This window comes from Nerophis ophidion, linkage group LG03 (genome assembly GCF_033978795.1).
Source record: "Nerophis ophidion isolate RoL-2023_Sa linkage group LG03, RoL_Noph_v1.0, whole genome shotgun sequence".
Classification (NCBI taxonomy): Eukaryota; Metazoa; Chordata; class Actinopteri; order Syngnathiformes; family Syngnathidae; genus Nerophis; species Nerophis ophidion.
This window is the reverse complement of record NC_084613.1, coordinates 77014938-77032860: the sequence shown is the minus strand read 5'-3', so window position 1 is coordinate 77032860 and position 17923 is coordinate 77014938. Positions and strand designations below refer to the sequence as shown.

Here is a 17923-nt window from a genome sequence, read left to right as displayed (position 1 = left end):
TGATTTCTGCTGGAATAAGCGGTAGAAAATGGATGGATGGATGGATGGATGGTGCTCCTATGGATTTTTTCAACGCAAAAAAAATGCCCTCGCTCAAAAAAGGTTAAAAAACACTGGCCTAGAACATTCATCCATCCATCTAATTACATCTGAAACTCTCCCACTTCCGCCGCCTGGAGCCGTCGCCTTTTCTTTTTTTTTTAATTAGTGCTTCACTCTAACTTTCCTCATCCACAAATCTTTCATCCTCGCTCAAATTAATGGGGAAATCGTCGCTTTCTCGGTCCTAATTGCTCTTACTGCTGGTGGCTCACATTGTAGACAATGTGAGGAGCCCTCACACCGGTGACGTCACGCGCTCATTGTCTGCTACTTCCGGTACAGGCAAGGCTTTTTTTTATTAGCCAACAAAAGTTGGGAACTTTATCGTCGATGTTCTTTACTAAATCCTTTCAGCAAAAATATGGCAATATCGCAAAATGATCAAGTATGACACATAGAATGGACCTGCTATCCCCGTTTGAATAAGAAAATCTAATTTCAGTACCTATAAAGGCCTACTGAAACCCACTACTACCCACCACGCAGTCTGATAGTTTATATATCAATGATGAAATATTAACATTGCAACACATGCTAATATGCCTTTTTAGTTTACTAAATTGCAATTTTAAATTTCCCGGGAGTTTCTTCTTGAAAACGTTGCGTAATGATGACGTGTACGCGTGATGTCACGGACTGTTATGAAATATGAGCGCTGCACACACACACAGCTAAAAGTTATCTGCTTTAACCGCATAATTACACAGTATTTTGGAGATCTGTGTTGCTGAACCTTTTGCAATTTGTTCAATTAATATTGGAGAAGTCAAAGTAGAAAGATGGAGTTGGGAAGCTTTAGCCTTTAGCCAGACAAACACAAGGTGATTCCTTGTTTAAAATTCCCGCAGGTGAAACTTTACTATGGATCACAGCGGTCAAGCGAACATGGATCCCGACCGAATGTCAACCAGCAGGTTTCGGTGAAAAGAATTGTGGTAAATAGTCGCTTCTTACCGGAGATCAGCTGAGCTTGCGCCGTCCACAAAGCTGCAGTCGACTTCCCTAAGACACTGGCCTCAAGACACCCGTGGACACACACCTCCTCCGACTATCAGGTACTGTTAAACTCACTAAAACGTTAGCAACACAATAGAAAGATAAGGGATTTCCCAGAATGATCCTAGTAAATGTGTCTAAAAACATCTGAATCCGTCCCAATGCAATCGCGTTTTTTTTTTAACTAGTTGTTTTTTTTTCTAGTCCGTCGCTATCAATATCCTCAAACACAAATCTTTCATCCTCGCTCAAATTAACGGGGAAATTGTCGTATTCTCGGTCCGAATAGCTCTTGCTGCTAGAGGCTCCCATTATAAACAATTTGAGGATGTGCCTTGTGACGTCATCGTCTGCTACTTCAGGTAAAGGCAAGGCTTTTTTATTAGCAACCAAAAGTTGCAAACTTTATTGTCGATTTTCTCTACTAAATCCTTTCAGCAAAAATATGGCAATATCGTGGAATGATCAAGTACGACACATAGAATGGACCTGCTATCCCCGTTTAAATAAGAAAATCTCATTTCAGTAGGCCTTTAAAAGTAGCATATATTAATGAAGTATGAAGAATGTTTTAATGTAGACACATAGAATCATCATACTGCTGTGATTATATGCATGAAATGTTCATTCAAGGCTAAGGTAAATTATCGACATATATATCGTATATCGCGATATGGCCTAAAAATATCGCGATATTAATAAAAGCCATATAGACCACATTGTGGAATATACCGCGTTAATACAAGACAAACGCAGAATAACAAAGTAGGTATTAGACGTGATCGAATCACGCGGAGCTTAAGGCGGATTTCTGAAGCGTTTTTCTTAAACGGCGAAACGTAGGCGTCCCCCCGCCGACTGTTTACAAACATGAGCGTCTCCGAGCTAGCTGGCAAGGAAACGCCGCTAAGCTAACGTTAGCGAGAGTTTTTCTGCGACGTAATCGCGGCGAGCGGACGGGAGAACCGGGGAATAACGAGTCCAGGTGAAGGCCAACGCAACCGCTGTGACGGTCGAGGGCTTTCACTTTTAAATCCTCCTCACCTTCCAAGAGCCGAGAGATGAGGCTGTCCACGTTCAATTCACCCTCCGCCATCTTCGCTTTGATGGAGTACAAGTGCTGGCCGCTTGTATTTCTCCTTCTGCACGCTGGGGGTCGCTGTTGTAAACCCGTCACCACCAACTGGATTTATTTTAGCATTCAAATATTCTTCAAATATCTTGCCATTTCCAACTCAGTAATCCTAAAGTTTCATATGAATACTATTTTTTTACATTAATATTTAATTTAATAGACCATTTAATATCACCTCAAATCACATCATGTCCGAAAAGGAGTAAATAAATAAATGATACATGGGTTGTACTTGTAGAGCGCTTTTCTACCTTCAAGGTACTCAAAGCGCTTTGACACTACTTCCACATTTACCCATTCACACACACATTCACACACTGATGGAGGGAGCTGCCATGCAAGGCGCCAACCAGCACCCATCAGGAGCAAGGGTGAAGTGTCTTGCTCAGGACACAACGGACGTGACGAGGTTGGTTCTAGGTGAGATTTGAACCAGTGACCCTCGGGTTGCGCACGGCCACTCTTCCACTGCGCCACGCCGTCCCGAGTAGGAAGAAGCAAAGCTTATTTAATCAATCAATCAATCAATCAATCAATCAATCAATCAATCAATCAATGTTTATTTATACAACCCTAAATCACAAATGTCTCAAAGGACTGTACAAACCACTGCGAAATCCGTGGAAGAACCCACATAAGGGCAAGGAAAACTAACACCCAGTGGGCAGGGAGAATTCACATCCAGTGGGACGCCAGTGACAATGCTGACTATGAGAAACCTTGGAGAGGACCTCAGATGTGGGCAACCCCCTCCCCTCTAGGGGACTGAAAGCAATGGATGTTGAGCGGGTCTAACATGATACTGTGAAAGTTCAATCCATAGTGGCTCCAACACAGCCGCGAGAGTTCAGTTCAAAGCGGATCCAAGACAGCAGCGAGAGTCCCGTCCACAGGAAACCATAAACCATCCCAAGCGGAGGCGGATCAGCAGCGTAGAGATGTCCCCAACCGATACATAGGCGAGCGGTCCATCCTGGGTCCCGACGAGCGGTCCATCCTGGGTCTCGACTCTGGACAGCCAGTACTTCATCCATGGTCATCGGACCGGACCCCCTCCACAAGGGAGGGGGGGACATAGGAGAAAAAAGAAAAGAAGCGGCAGATCAACCGGTCTAAAAAGGGAGTCTATTTAAAGGCTAGAGTATACAGATGATTTTTAAGGTGAGACTTAAATGCTTCTACTGAGGTAGCATCTCGAGAGTACTGGAGCCCGAACGGAAAACGCTCTATAGCCCGCAGACTTTTTTTGGGCTTTAGGAATCACTAATAAGCCGGAGTCCTTTGAACGCAGATTTCTTGCCGGGACATATGGTACAATACAATCGACAAGATAGGATTGAGCTAGACCGTGTAGTATTTTATACGTAAGTAGTAAAACCTTAAAGTCACATCTTAAGTGCACAGGAAACCAGTGCAGGTGAGCCAGTACAGGCGTAATGTGATCAAACTTTCTTGTTCTTGTCAAAAGTCTAGCAGCCGCATTTTGTACCAACTGTAATCTTTTAATGCTAGACATGGGGAGACCCGAAAATAATACGTTACAGTAATCGAGACGAGACGTAACAAACGCATGGATAATGATCTCAGCGTCTTTAGTGGACAAAATGTAGCGAATTTTAGCGATATTACGGAGATGAAAGAAGGCCGTTTTAGTAACGCTTTTAATGTGTGACTCAAAGGAGAGAGTTGGGTCGAAGATAATACCCAGATTTTTTACCGAGTCACCTTGTTTTATTATTTGGTTGTCAAATGTTAAAGTTGTATTATTAAATAGAGGTCGGTGTCTAGCAGGACTGATAATCAGCATTTCCGTTTTTTGGCGTTAAGTTGCAAAAAATTAGCGGACATCCATTGTCCGCTAATTTTTTAAACACTTTAATCCTACCCCTTTCCCACGTCAGAGCGCCCACAAATATATACATTCAATTACTGACCCATTTTACAGCAAAATAGTAAAATGGCATCCGTGAATGAGTAACACAACAGTTCTGTAACATGTAATTAATAAATTCAGTCATTACCAACATACTGAGATGAAGAATATCTTATTTTCAATAAGGTTGAAAGTGTTTCTCATAATTCTTCTTATTTGTACTTTGTAAGCACTATTAATTTGAACATCTTCTTAAACTGGATCATATCAGTACAATGTCAAACTTTTACTTAATCTATTCCATAATTGAATTCCACATACTGATATGCTAAAGGTTTTAAGTGTTGTACGTGCATACACATGTTTTAAATTAGATTTTCCTCTAAGGTTATATTTCTCCTCTTTAGTTGAGAAGAATTGTTGTACATTCTTTGGTAGTAGGTTATAATTTGCTTTGTACATCATTTTAGCTGTTTGCAATTTTACCAAATCATCGAGCCACCAGAGCGTGAACCGTATTTCCTTGAATTGCCGCAGGGCATGTAGTATGCGACTGCCTTGAATTACTGCCGGGTCAAACTCGCTTCCCAAAATAATTAGCGCATGCTTAGCATTACCGCCTGGTCAAACTCGTGACATCACGAGTGACACTTCCCCTGTCATCATTTTCAAAATGGAGGAGGCTGATTTCAATACCGGTAATTTGAAATTACATAAAGGGAAGAAGCTTAAGAGCTATTCAGTAGGATTTAAGGTCCAAGCTTACATCACACTCAAATTTTTACTGCATGCCTTTGGTAAGCGCAGGAGTGAGTAAGAGGTTTTAAATTAATTAGCGCCCCGGCGGAAATTCAAGGAAACACGGTATGTTTCTTTTACTTTTAATTCATAGCTGTATGTAGAAGTGGCTGGTGGCATCAGCTCTGCTCTTTTAATGTCTTTAATGTGCTTTGTTTTCTTTGATGTTTGATGTTGCAAGAGGGATGTCTACTATGGCTATGAGTTGGGTTTTTTCCCCCTTGGCCTCAGTCTGGACCCCCTCTCCAGGGGCCCAGGCTTAGACTGAATGTTTTATTGTATTTTATTTTAATCTTCAATTTTTTTTCTTCCATTCCCTCCCCACTTGTTTACCTGTATCTCACCTTTTTGTAAGGGGCGCCGGAAGTTGGCAGACCCGTCAGCGATCCTGTTCAGTCTCCCTGTAATGTTTGTCTGATCTTGAATAGGATTGTGCTGAACATTTAAATTTCCCCTCGGGGATTAATAAAGTATGTCTGATTCTGATTTTATATTTTTGACTCAATAAATAATTGGTTTGTATGTTCTCTATATCCAACATTATGTATTATTCTAATTGATATTTTTTATAACACAGTTAACGAATGTAGCACAAATTTGTAGTTATTTCTCCATATTTCTGCACAATAACTCAGATATGGTAGCGAGCAGTAGAGAATATAAAGTGATTTTTGGCCCAGGGTGTATTTTGCTTTATTCATTATTGAAATGTTTTTTGCCACCTTATGTTGTATGTTTTGTATATGAGATTTCCAGTTAATTTTATCATCTATTAATGGTTTCTCTTACCCTTTCAATATATACTCCGTCTATTTATATTCGTGTCTGATGCTCTTTTCTACTGTTACCAAATAACATTATTTTAGTTTTACTGAGATTCAAAGATAGTCTGTTTTTATCAAACCATTAAGAATCAGAATCAGAATCAGACATACTTTATTAATCCCTGAGGGGAAATTAAAAATTTCAGCACAATCCCATTCAAGGTCAGACAAACATTACAGGGAGAAAGAACAGGATCGCTGACGGGTCTGCCAACTTGCGGCGGCCCTTACAAAAAAGGTGAGATACTAAATAAGTGGGGGGAATGGGAGAAAAAAATACAAAATAAAAAATAAAAAATCGGTCTAAGCCTGGGCCCCTGGAGAGGGGTCCAGACTGAGGTCAAGGGAAAAAATCCAACTCATAGCCATAGCACATATCCCTCTTACTTGTTTGTTAGAGGGAAACATCAAACATCAAATAACACAAAGGACATTAAAGACATTAGAATAGCAGAGCTGATGCAACCAGCCAGTTCTACACACAGCTATGAATAAAAAGTAAAAGAAACATATACACTGGCCTTAATTAGCTGCTTTTAACTTGTATATTGTCATAGTTCAACAAATGATGTCAAAGTTCATTTAATTAGCTGCTTCTAATTTGTATATTGTCATAGTTCAACAAATGATGTCATAGTTCATTTAATTAGTTGCTTCTAATTTGTGTATTGTCATAGTTCAACAAATGATGTCATCCATCCATCCATTATCTACTGCTTATTCCCTTTGCTCTTCAGGGTATTTTATATATATATATATATATATATATATATATATATATATATATATATATATATATATATATATATATATATATATATATATATATATATATATATATATGTAGGTGTGGGAAAAATCACAAGACTACTTCATCTCTACAGGACTGTCTCATGAGGGGTTCCCTCAATCATCAGGAGATTTTAATGGAAGCATTCACATACAATGGTTTATATATCGACCAAGCAACCCCCCCGTACCAGAAAGCACTTGATGAAAGCGGATACAACTTCACCCTCACCTATGAACCCACTCCAGGAAACCAACCAAAAAAGAGCAGAAAACGAAACAACATCATCTGGTACAATCCGCCATCCAGTAAAAATGTCTCAACCAACATCGGCCGCAAGTTCCTCACTCTGATCGACAAACACTTCCCCAAAGGCAACACCCTAAGAAAAATAGTTAACAAGAACAACATTAAATTGAGCTACAGCTGTATGAATAACATACAACAAATCATTTCAAACCACAACAAAGCAATTGCAAAAGGACTGCCTACCCCCAGAAACCAATAAGGAATGTAACTGTCGCAAGAAACCTGATTGCCCTCTCAACGGAGGGTGCTTACAGACATCAGTCGTTTACCAAGCAAAGGCAATACGCAAGGACATTAACACATCTGACACGTACGTAGGATTAACCGAAGGAGCGTTCAAAACAAGATGGAATAATCACAACGCCTCCTTTAGAAACCAGACTTTGCGGAATTCTACAGAACTCAGCAAGTACATTTGGAACCTCAAAGACAATAATGTTGAATATTCAATAACATGGCAAATTCTTGCATCCAGCACACCTTACAACAGTGGTAATAAAAGATGCAACCTATGCTTAAAAGAGAAACTGTTTATTATATATCATCCAGATCTATCATCCCTCAACAAGCGCAGTGAAATCATTTCAACATGCCTTCACAGACGGAAACACCTCCTAGGTAACACATGAGCCAATCACCACACCCTACGCCTGCCTGTACCCACCCACTCTGTGCCCTATATAAACCATTGTATGTGAATGCTTCCATTAAAATCTCCTGATGATTGAGGGAACCCCTCATGAAACAGTCCTGTAGAGATGAAGTAGTCTTGTGATTTTTCCCACACCTACATATTGCGCTCTACCACGGTATCGAGCACTATTCTCTGGATAATCCAATCAAGACATATATATATATATATATATATATATATATATATATATATATATATATATATACTGTATATTTTTTTAATATACTGTTGTATGTCTACTTGGACGTTTACGTCTGCAGTAACATTTGATTAAAATATATTTGATGTTTATACATTTATTTTTTAAATAGTTTACTTATAATTTACAATGAATATATTTTGCATTTGCATGGTATTAAAAAAAAAAATTGCAATCGAATAATCCACAAACTTTTAAACAGGTTGCAGCCCAAATTGCAGCCCTCAGCCTATTGTAGAAATAAAATGGAAGCATATTTTGTTCCTTTTAGAGATGGGAATGATGGCTCTTCAAAGGGAGTCGGATCTTGTAGGGCCGTTCAAAAGACTGGCTTGTTATTGTAGTTGGTTTTTTTTATATAGCAACTAAACAATCACTCATAGCCACTGTAAGATTTGGGTCAAAATTATATATATTTTTTTGGTCCCCTATACCCTTGCGTAGACAGTGATAGCCCTGGTTTGAATTTTCTCCAACCTAAAGAACTATATAGCATTTTAGTAGTACAGATGCAAAATTTAAAAAATCTACAAGTAAGACAATGACGTGTTTGTATATAAAAGTGTAAATTAAAATTAGAATAAAAAATACGACAGAATAAAAAATGTAAATACAAAAGTGTACTACCATAACTAGTGTGTGTACGCTTAACATACATCAGAACAATGAACCATAAAAGTGAATGACAATTTCAAAATAGTAACTCATTGACAAAAATTTTTTTTTTACTAAAAATACATTTAGAAAGTTTCATTTTTAGCCCAGTTTTCAGTCGGGTGACATATCTACAGGTGCATAAAAACAGCTCCTAAACTATTCGATTACCGATACTAACAATTTGCTCACAAATGCAAATCTGTTCTCATGTTATATTGTATATTGTATATATATATTGTATTTATGTTATAGACATATTATATCTGTATATATTGTATACTGTACACATGATAAGTATATATTGTATATATTCGCAGATAGGTTATATTTTACATTGCTATACCTAGTTTATTTATACCTGCATTGTCCTTTCCGTCCTTACACTTTCCATCATTGTAACTAAGCTACTGTGTTGAACAATTTCCCTTGTGGATCATTAAAGTTTGTCTAAGTCTAAGTCTAAGTCTATGTTCACTTAAAAGAACCATTCACAAGACTAAATTGGTCAGGTTCAAACACTGATGACATCTTTTAGGCAAGACAAGAAGCAAAAAAAATCTAACAGAGACAGGATTCGATTTAGCTCATGAGGAAAAACATCTGGGCTGCAACTTCGTACAGTCTCACACCACGCTCTGACGAGGGAGTTCCACGCATCTTTTATTTGGGCCTTTTCTGATAACATAGCTGCAGCTGTTTCTAAAGGAAGGGGGTCGTTAATAGCTGTTGCACTCGGTCATAAACAGTTCAAAGAAAAGGTGCCTGGAGCTACATCAGGTCTGCTTCCTCTCTGCTTTGTAGATCTCTGGGGTTTCCTGTGGCTGTCAATAGATCAAAGAAACCGACACCTCCATGTCGTATCCCATCACACACAGTGGCGTTTTACAAGCCTTTTGCTTGATAAGATGAAAGACAGCTTTTGTCTTCTCGCAGGGGGCCTGAACTCAATGGAACATAAAGTTGTGTGATAACTTATAAACAAATATTCTGACAAAATGATTTCCCGACTGTCCCATCTCTAGTTCCTTTAGCCGTTTTGTAAAATACAATTTACAAAATAAATTAGTAGGAATGATTTTGTCTTGACACAATAAAATGCATTCAAACACACAAAATCATTTTTGACGTATTGTAAAGAAAATGTGAGAGCAAAGCAATACATTTAAAAAGTTACATAACGTATTTTCCGGACCACAAGGTGCAATTCTAATCTTTTTTTTTTCTCAAAACTCGACAGATAACCTGGTGGGCCTAATGCACGGAATAATTCTGGTTTTGCTTACCGACCTCAAAACAATTTTCATTGGTATATGATGTAATGATAAGTGTGACCAGTAGATGGCAGTCAAACATAAGAGATATGTGTGGACTGCAATATGATGGCAATATGACTCAATTAAACAACATTAACATTTTATATGTTCTTTTGAAAATATATAACATTACACACAATGCTAAAAAATATATCAAAATGTTTTTTATGACTTCTGCAAGCTATGAAGCCGCACCGCTTGATGGATTGTCGGCGCATTAAACATGGGAGTATTATTATGGTGTGTATAAGGTAAGACATATTATCTGGCGTTTTGTTTTGCAATATTATGCAAAAGCAAATTTTCTTACCTTCTGGTACCTGCTGATTTGTATTTGGGATCTGCATGAATCCTGAAAAATTGTGCTTATCCGCCTTTGTAGTCCGTGAAGACACCTTAGTCGATAAGCTTCTTCTTTTTCTCTATCTCCCGTTGTTGCCATTTTTAACATAAATTAGTGTAAAGTTATATCTGTCAGTGAACTCGCCATGAAAGCGCTAAAACATACCTGTGTGGTGAGTTTACATTATTCACCCAAGGAACTTTAGTTATCAGATTTCTGGTCGGACGGTTTTTCACGGGACACATTTCTGGCCTTGTTGATGTTTCTGTATGCAGCTCTGTTATTGATTGAAATAAAGTCTGAATGTCATTAAAACAGTCGGCGCCATCTTTTGACACTTATTCCACTACCGTCCTTGCACGCTACACCGCTACAACAAAGATGACGGAGTGAAGACGCTGCCGAAGGTGAGTCATGTATGTAAGACCGCCCGCCCACAAAACGTCGCATCTGGAAGCAACTGTCAGAAAACAGCTTGAAGATGATCTGTAAAACATCATCTATGCAACATTTTGACCAAAGAAACTCAATTACATGTTATGTAGACCCCAAGTGTTTTACATTTAGAAAAAAAATGATTATGACTCCTTTAAAGCCTTATAATCCAATGCGCCTTATATGTGAAAAAAGATCGAAACTAGACCATTCATCGACAATACGCCTTATAATGTGGTTCGCCTAATATGTCAAAAAAGATCGAAACTAGACCATTCATCGGCATTGCGCCTTATAGTCCGGTGCACCTTATACATGAAAAAAGATCGAAACTAGACCATTCATTGGCAGTGCGCTTTATAATCCGGTGCGCTCTATGGTCCGTAAAATACAGTAATTCAAATAATTACATAACTTACTATGAGGCTATATAGCAGGGGTAGGGAATCTATGGCTCTAGAGCCAGATGTGGCTCTTTGGATGACTGCATCTGGCTCTCAGATACATCTTAGCTGACATTGCTTAACACCAGACCTGCGGCCCGTTATGCTTTTCAATCAGGCCCGCCGGACATTCCCAAATAATTTTTTTAGAGCTTCAATATGGAAATTATAGCTGCCATTATGGTGTGCAGTGATGTTTTCAAATTACCGCGAGTCTTGAACTATACAAAGTATTTCAATGGTTGAAATCTGCTCTTTTGCATGATATAGTTACTATGGTAATCTAATTAGTTACTATGCTAATCTAATTTGTTACTGTGGTAATCTAAGTCACGGTAGCTCAGACGAGGCACCAATCAGTGTGGGTGGTGAGCGTTTCCACAGAGTGTTTCCAGAGCAGTCAACCTGAAATGCGGGTGTCAGGGACAGATGCGTAAAGACATTTTTACAACAAAGTTCTAAAGCTTAGTGATGTATCAGATTGTAAGTGTTTTTTTTTTACCCTTCATTTTCATATTTCGCTGTGTTTGTTGCATTTTTGTTGCATTGTTTGATTGTAAAATATGTCGATCGAGAGGTGGTGTGACGTTCATATGTTGTCAATATTCAGTGTTTAATCGTTCATAGTTTATATTGTAATTCCCACATGCTTTATATTCATGTACATTCTGGGTGTCTCGTTCAGTGAAAAAAATTTAAAATACTATTCTGTTTTTTTTAAGACAGTCTCTCACAACTTTTTTTTAGCATTCAATCAGACAGTATTGTGAGTTTTTGTATTAGTGTTCCTAAAAATCAGATAAACCGGCCCTCTCTAATTCCGCTGGTAATCAGTATTGAAAATAACGTTGAAAATATAAAACATTCTCATGCATTTTAATCCATCCATCCGTTTACTACCACACCTGTTCAAGAAGTCGCATCAATGGTATGAAGTATTTTATTTATTATTGCTTAGCTTCAGAATGAAAATGTAATAAAACAAAAATAAGACTTATTATACTCTCAAAATGTTGGTCTTACTTAAAAATGCATACATTTTTTTTTCAGTGTTAAAAAATATTATAAATAAATGGGTTGTACTTGTATAGCGCTTTTCTACCTTCAAGGTACTCAAAGCGCTTTGACACTACTTCCACATTTACCCATTCACACACTGATGGAGGGAGCTGCCATGCAAGGCGCCAACCAGCACCCATCAGGAGCAAGGGTGAAGTGTCTTGCTCAGGACACAACGGACATGACGAGGTTGGTTCTAGGTGGGATTTGAACCAGTGACCCTCGGGTTGCGCACGGCCACTTTCCCACTGCGCCACGCCGTCCCTTATATGGCTCTCACGGAAATACACTCTAAAATATTTGGCTTTAATGGCTCTCTCAGCCAAAAAGGTTCCCGACCCCTGCTATATAGGCTCAAATTGGACTCGAAAACTAAACAAAATAGATATTTTATTCGGAAGACTAGCACTTTTTAATTTGATTTGTCTTGATTGGGTTGTCAATGTATTTGTTAGTTAAAGTTAAGTTAAAGTACCAATGATTGTCACACACACCTTAGGTGTGGTGAAATTTGTCCTCTACATTTTACCCATCCCTTTGATCAACCCCTAGGAGGTGAGGGGAGCAGTGGGCAGCAGAGATGGCCGCGTCCGAGGATTAATTTTTGGTGATTTAACCCCCAATTCCAACCCTTGATGCTGAGTGTCAAGCAGGGAGGTAACAGCTCCCATTTTTATAGTCTTTGGTATGACTCGGCCGGGGTTTGAACTCACAACCTACTGATCTCAGGGCGGACACTCTAACCACTAGGCCACTGAGACACTTAGATAATTCTAATAAAATAATATTTTTTTAATACATTTGAATATGACAGTTAAATTGGGAGATGCAGGATATTGTACAGTACTTGACTTTGAGGACTCGGCATACCTGCACTATCTCCATGAGATCAAGTAAAAACCTGCCACAGTAAATTCACGCGCCATCTTAAAGGGTGATCATTGTGATTGTCGTGTGGAGAGGTGACTTCCCATCGTCAGGAGGGTTGTGTTCCATGTTTTAAAACAAGGCGCTCTTCATCTCCACTCGTGTCGCGTTCATCCTCATCTTGCTCCTCTTGGCCTTGCAAGTGAAGAGCAGCCAGGTGAGGCCCCAGCCCAGGAGGAGGCCGCAAACAGCCAACACTGCACCCAGCCAGAGCGGCACACCCTCGGGGCAAGTTGGTGGCGCGGCTGCGGTGGGCGTGCTGTGAGTTGGTGGTGATGCGGTGCTGGTGTCCACACTGGGCCTACTGTTGACTTTTGTGAAGATGTAAGGATGCTCCTGCAACAGATGTTGCAGGTACAGTAAGCACAATAGATAAACAAAAACAGTGTGGGGAAACAGTCAACTTGTGATTTCATACCTCTGTGGGACACTTGATTCTATTTCTGGCGTTTGTGAAAAGATTATACGTTTGCTTTTTCCCCACCGGCTCCAGCTGGAAAGAAAAACAACAAGGCATATTTACAAAACCCCGTTTCCATATGAGTTGGGAAATTGTGTTAGATGTAAATATAAACACAATACAATGATTTGCAAATCCTTTTCAACCCATATTCAGTTGAATGCACTACAAAGATAAAATAGTTGATGTTCAAACTCATAAACTTTATTTTTTTTTGCAAATAATAATCAACTTACAATTTCATGGCTGCAACACGTGCCAAAGTAGTTGGAAAAGGGCATGTTCACCACTGTGTTACATCACCTTTTCTTTTAACAACACTCAATAAACGGTTGGGAACTGAGGAAACTAATTGTTGGAGCTTTGAAAGTGAAATTCTTTCCCATTCGTGTTTTATGTAGAGCTTTAGTCGTTCAACAGTCCGGGGTCTCCACTGTCGTATTTTACGCTTGATAATGCGCCACACATTTTCGATGGGAGATAGGTCTGGACTGCAGGCGGGCCAGGAAAGTACCCGCACTCTTTTACTATGAAGCCACGCTGTTGTATCACGTGGCTTGGCATTGTCTTGCTGAAATAAGCATGACAACGTTGCTTGGATGACAACATATGTTGCTCCAAAACCTTCAGCATTAATGGTGCCTTCACAAATGTGTAAGTTACCCATGCCTTGGGCACTAACACACCCCCATATCATCACAGATGCTGGCTTTTGAACTTTGCGCCTATAACAATCCGGATGATTATTTTACTTTTTGTTCTGGAGGACACCACGTCCACAGTTTCCAAATAAAATTTGAAATGTGGACTCGTCAGACCACAGAACACTTTTACACTTTGCATCAGTCAATCTTAGCTGAGCTTGGGCCCAGCGAAGCCAACTGCGTTCCTTGGTGTTGTTGATAAATGGTTTTTGCTTTGCATAGCGGAGTTTTAACTTGCACTTACAGATGTAGCAACCAACTGTAGTTACTGACAGTGGTTTTATGAAGTGTTCCTGAGCACCTGTGGTGATATCCTTTACACTGATGTCTGTTTTTGATGCAGTCCCGCCTGAGGGATCAACGTTCCGTAATATCATCGCTTACGTGCAGGGATTTCTCCAGATTCTCTGAACTTTTTGAGGATTTTACGGACCGTAGATGGTAAAATCCCTAAATTCCTTGCAATAGCTCGTTGAGAAATGTTGTTCTCAAACTGTTCGACAATTTGCTTACAAAGTGGTGACCCTCGACCCATCCTTGTTCGCGAATTACTTAGCATTTCATGGAAGCTGCTTGTATACGCAATCATGGCACCCACCTGTTCCCAATTAGCCTGCACACCTGTGGGATGTTCCAAATAAGTGTTTGATGAGAATTTCTCAACTTTATCAGTATTTATTGCCACCTTTCCTAACTTCTTTGTCATGTGTTGCTGGCATCAAAATCTAAAGTTAATAATTATTTGCAAAAAAAAAAAAATGTTTATCAGTTTGAACATCAAATATGTTGTCTTTGTAGCATATTCAACTGAATATGGGTTGAAAATGATTTGCAAATCATTGTATTCCGTTTATATTTACATCTAACACAATTTCCCAACTCATATGGAATTGGGGTTTGTAAGTAGCATGTCGGTACATGCCTGTACTGTTTTACATAGGCGAGAGCTTGACCCTGGAACAGATGAATTCCCTTTTATGTTTTTCTTATGTGAAATTTGGAACCAGATCAGACTGCGTTCAAACCCTAAGACAGGGGCCGGGAACCTTTTTTGGCTGAAAGAGCCAAGAAGCCAAACATTTTAAAATGTATTTCCCTAATAGCCATATTATATATTTTTTAACACTGAACACAACTAAACGCGTGCATTTTTAAGTAAGACCAACATTTCCAGAGTATAATAGGTCTCTTATTCTTTATAATAACATTGTTATTCTGAAGCTAACTGTGGAGGGGGCGTGGCCTGCAGCAAAGCAGGATGTTCCCAGGACCGGCCTCGAAATCAGCGACAGGTGCGTAGATGGCCCACCTGGGCCTTGTTATCTAATCAACTGTCCCTCTGTTATAAGCAGCAGCCAGGAGGAGAGACAGGGTTGGGGCTGGAGCCAGAGCGCGAGTGAGGACGAAAGAGAAAAAGACAATTGCTGGAAAGCAACTGAGAGAAAAATAAAATAAAACAATATTGTAACCGTAAAACAGGCTCTTGGTGGTCTGAAGAACCCCCGGCAGGGCAAGCCCCACACTAACCAATAATAAATAAATTACTTCTTACCATTAATGCAACTTCTTGAACATAAAAAAAGCATGAGAATGTTTTATACTTTGAACGTTATTTTTAACACTGTGATTACAAGTGGAATTATTCATTAAGCGTGTTAAGCAATGTCAGCTCAGATTTATCCGAGAGCCAGATGCAGTCATCAAAAGAGCCAGATCTGGCTCTAGAGCCATAGGTTCCCTACCCCTGCCCTAAGAGTTTTTTTCCACGTGAGGCTGCAGCACGACCGTGTCCTTCCCGAGCGCTCCGACTCGTCCATCCTTGCTCACCATGTTATTCCACATGGCCACAGCCATGTCGGCGTGCCCCCTCTCGCTGAAGTGGAAACAGTCCACAGAGAAGTAGGTGACGTCAGGTCTGCCATCCTGGAGATGAGAGCACACGCTATTGTGTGAATGGTTTTGCTTCACTACTAAATAGGAGTGTGTGTGTGTGTGTGTGTGTGTGTGTTCGCTTACAGCGTTCAAAGGAATGATGGAGTTTTTAAAAAAAGGCTGCACCACCACGGCAAAATCCTCCCTGTTGTCATAGCGACTGCTGGAGGCCAAATTCTCCGTCTCCATCTGGAAGAGACCACAAATTAACCAGAATTGTGGACTGACTCTTTATGTTGTTTTTATGACTAAAAAGTGCCTTCTTATGTCATTTGTGTCCACAAAAAAAAATGTTTGAGAGCTATAAAGGCCATTTCTTGTTTTGTTAATGTTGTAGGATTGTTAACTTTTTCATTATCGCTCGGCAGCGTGAAACATTAACTTCTCCCTTGTCACACTTCCTGTTCAATGCAAAGTAAGCTTCAAAATATAAGCATAGCATATTTGTATTTATAAATTGTTTTAATGTTAGCGACCGGGCGGAATACTTTTTTACAGCAGGTATTTTAATAATAACTAGACAAGGCAATTCTCCCGTCCAAAGGCAAAACCTAGTAACTCACTTCTAGCTGATTTTGAGAAAACAAAGGAAAACCAATCTATCTTGATGCTGTCTTACAAAGATCTACAAAGTCATCAAACCTATAGATGTTTTCTTGAGCTTTCATTTTCTCGCCGATTGAGCCATGGATTGAATCTGCTCTCATGAACGTGTGCCCTTTCTCCAGATATTTTATTACAATCTCGGGTGGGCCCCATTCTGCGTTTGCACATTGGGCAAGAGCCGTGTACAGCGTCCAGTTTTTATTTGGACCTCCACAGTTATCTGCCCAAAAGAGTATGCAAGGGGAAGAATCAAGAACAATACATTTAATGAAGGTGCTTGCAACGTCCTGGGCCAATCTTCCAAATATCCCCTCGTGCCATAATATCACATAATCAGGTTGACCGTCGGCCCCCATTCGTGCAAATGTCTCATTAAGGACTGACAAAGAAGCTCCGATTGGTCCCTTGAGATACTAGGTTTTTCTGTTGTATCTACGCGGTTATGTGGTAGTTGCTAGGTCCTGCCATGCGCGTAACAGCTTACTTACGGAACAAATTACAATATCGCATACACTAATGTAAAGCATATCACCTAGGAACTCCAAAATTATCAGCTCAGTTTTGACCAAAATGTAGTTATTGGGTTTTGCCTTTGGACGGGAAAATTCCTGAAGGACAGTGATGTGCGGTGAACTAAACACCAGGTGAGGCGTACATACTTTTTTTCTTCTTTTTTTTTTCTTTTCTTAAATTTATGTGTTCCGCTCTAGTCATTGTTGATTCAGGTTGCACATTTGAGTAACAGGGGGGAAAAAAAGGAGTTATTCGCTTTCATAAAAACGTTATCATAATGATATTATATGATATGATAAATGGGTCCAAAAAGTATTTGATAAAGTCGTTATTAAATACTTTTTGGTCCCATTTGCTTTTAACAAATTAAATCAAGTATTGTGAGTGTATATTACCTTTCTGTATTTGTATCTGAAGCAGCAATAGCTATCCTCCATGAAAACCTACTTTGGATGATCGCATTCATTTTGTCTTAAAGTCCAGTTTAGAGAAGTATTTCATCTTGGATACATTATATAATCCTCCATATTGGCAGAAACAATCATTTAATTCAACTTCATTCCAAGAAATCAAACAATATTTTTGCATCTGACAAAAAACACCCACAACCGCTGGCTTACTCTGATAAAAATGCCATGTTTGTTATAAATACAGTTTAAAAAAAAATAAAAAAATGCTAGCTTCCGCTGGAGAGACCTGTGTCTGCTAGCTTGCGCGCCCCCTCTTCTCCCAGTGTGGCGAGTCAGTACTGCTGAGGCATTGAACTGCAAGTTGACAATATATCGACCCCTACCTTGAGGCAGAGGTACTT

The 17923-nt window shown here is 39.4% G+C and overlaps 2 protein-coding genes across 2 annotated transcripts in view; both read right to left on the bottom strand.

Annotated features, from left to right (window-relative positions):
• The window catches only part of LOC133550061 (serine/threonine-protein phosphatase PP1-beta catalytic subunit-like), a 38539-nt gene extending 36272 nt beyond the window's left edge, over nt 1–2267 (bottom strand). The window contains exon 1 of the mRNA XM_061896087.1: nt 2143–2267. Coding sequence (XP_061752071.1) covers nt 2143–2194 — 52 coding nt within the window. The 5' untranslated portion in view covers nt 2195–2267. The remainder of the gene's footprint in view (nt 1–2142) is intronic.
• A 10480-nt stretch (nt 2268–12747) lies between these two features.
• plb1 (phospholipase B1) overlaps nt 12748–17923 on the bottom strand; it is a 75341-nt gene continuing 70165 nt past the window's right edge. Inside the window, exons 40-43 of the mRNA XM_061893794.1 lie at nt 16078–16182; nt 15889–15984; nt 13316–13390; nt 12748–13233 (exon numbers count right to left, since the gene is read on the bottom strand). Of these exons, the coding sequence (XP_061749778.1) occupies nt 12970–13233; nt 13316–13390; nt 15889–15984; nt 16078–16182 (540 nt within the window). The 3' untranslated portion in view covers nt 12748–12969. The remainder of the gene's footprint in view (nt 13234–13315; nt 13391–15888; nt 15985–16077; nt 16183–17923) is intronic.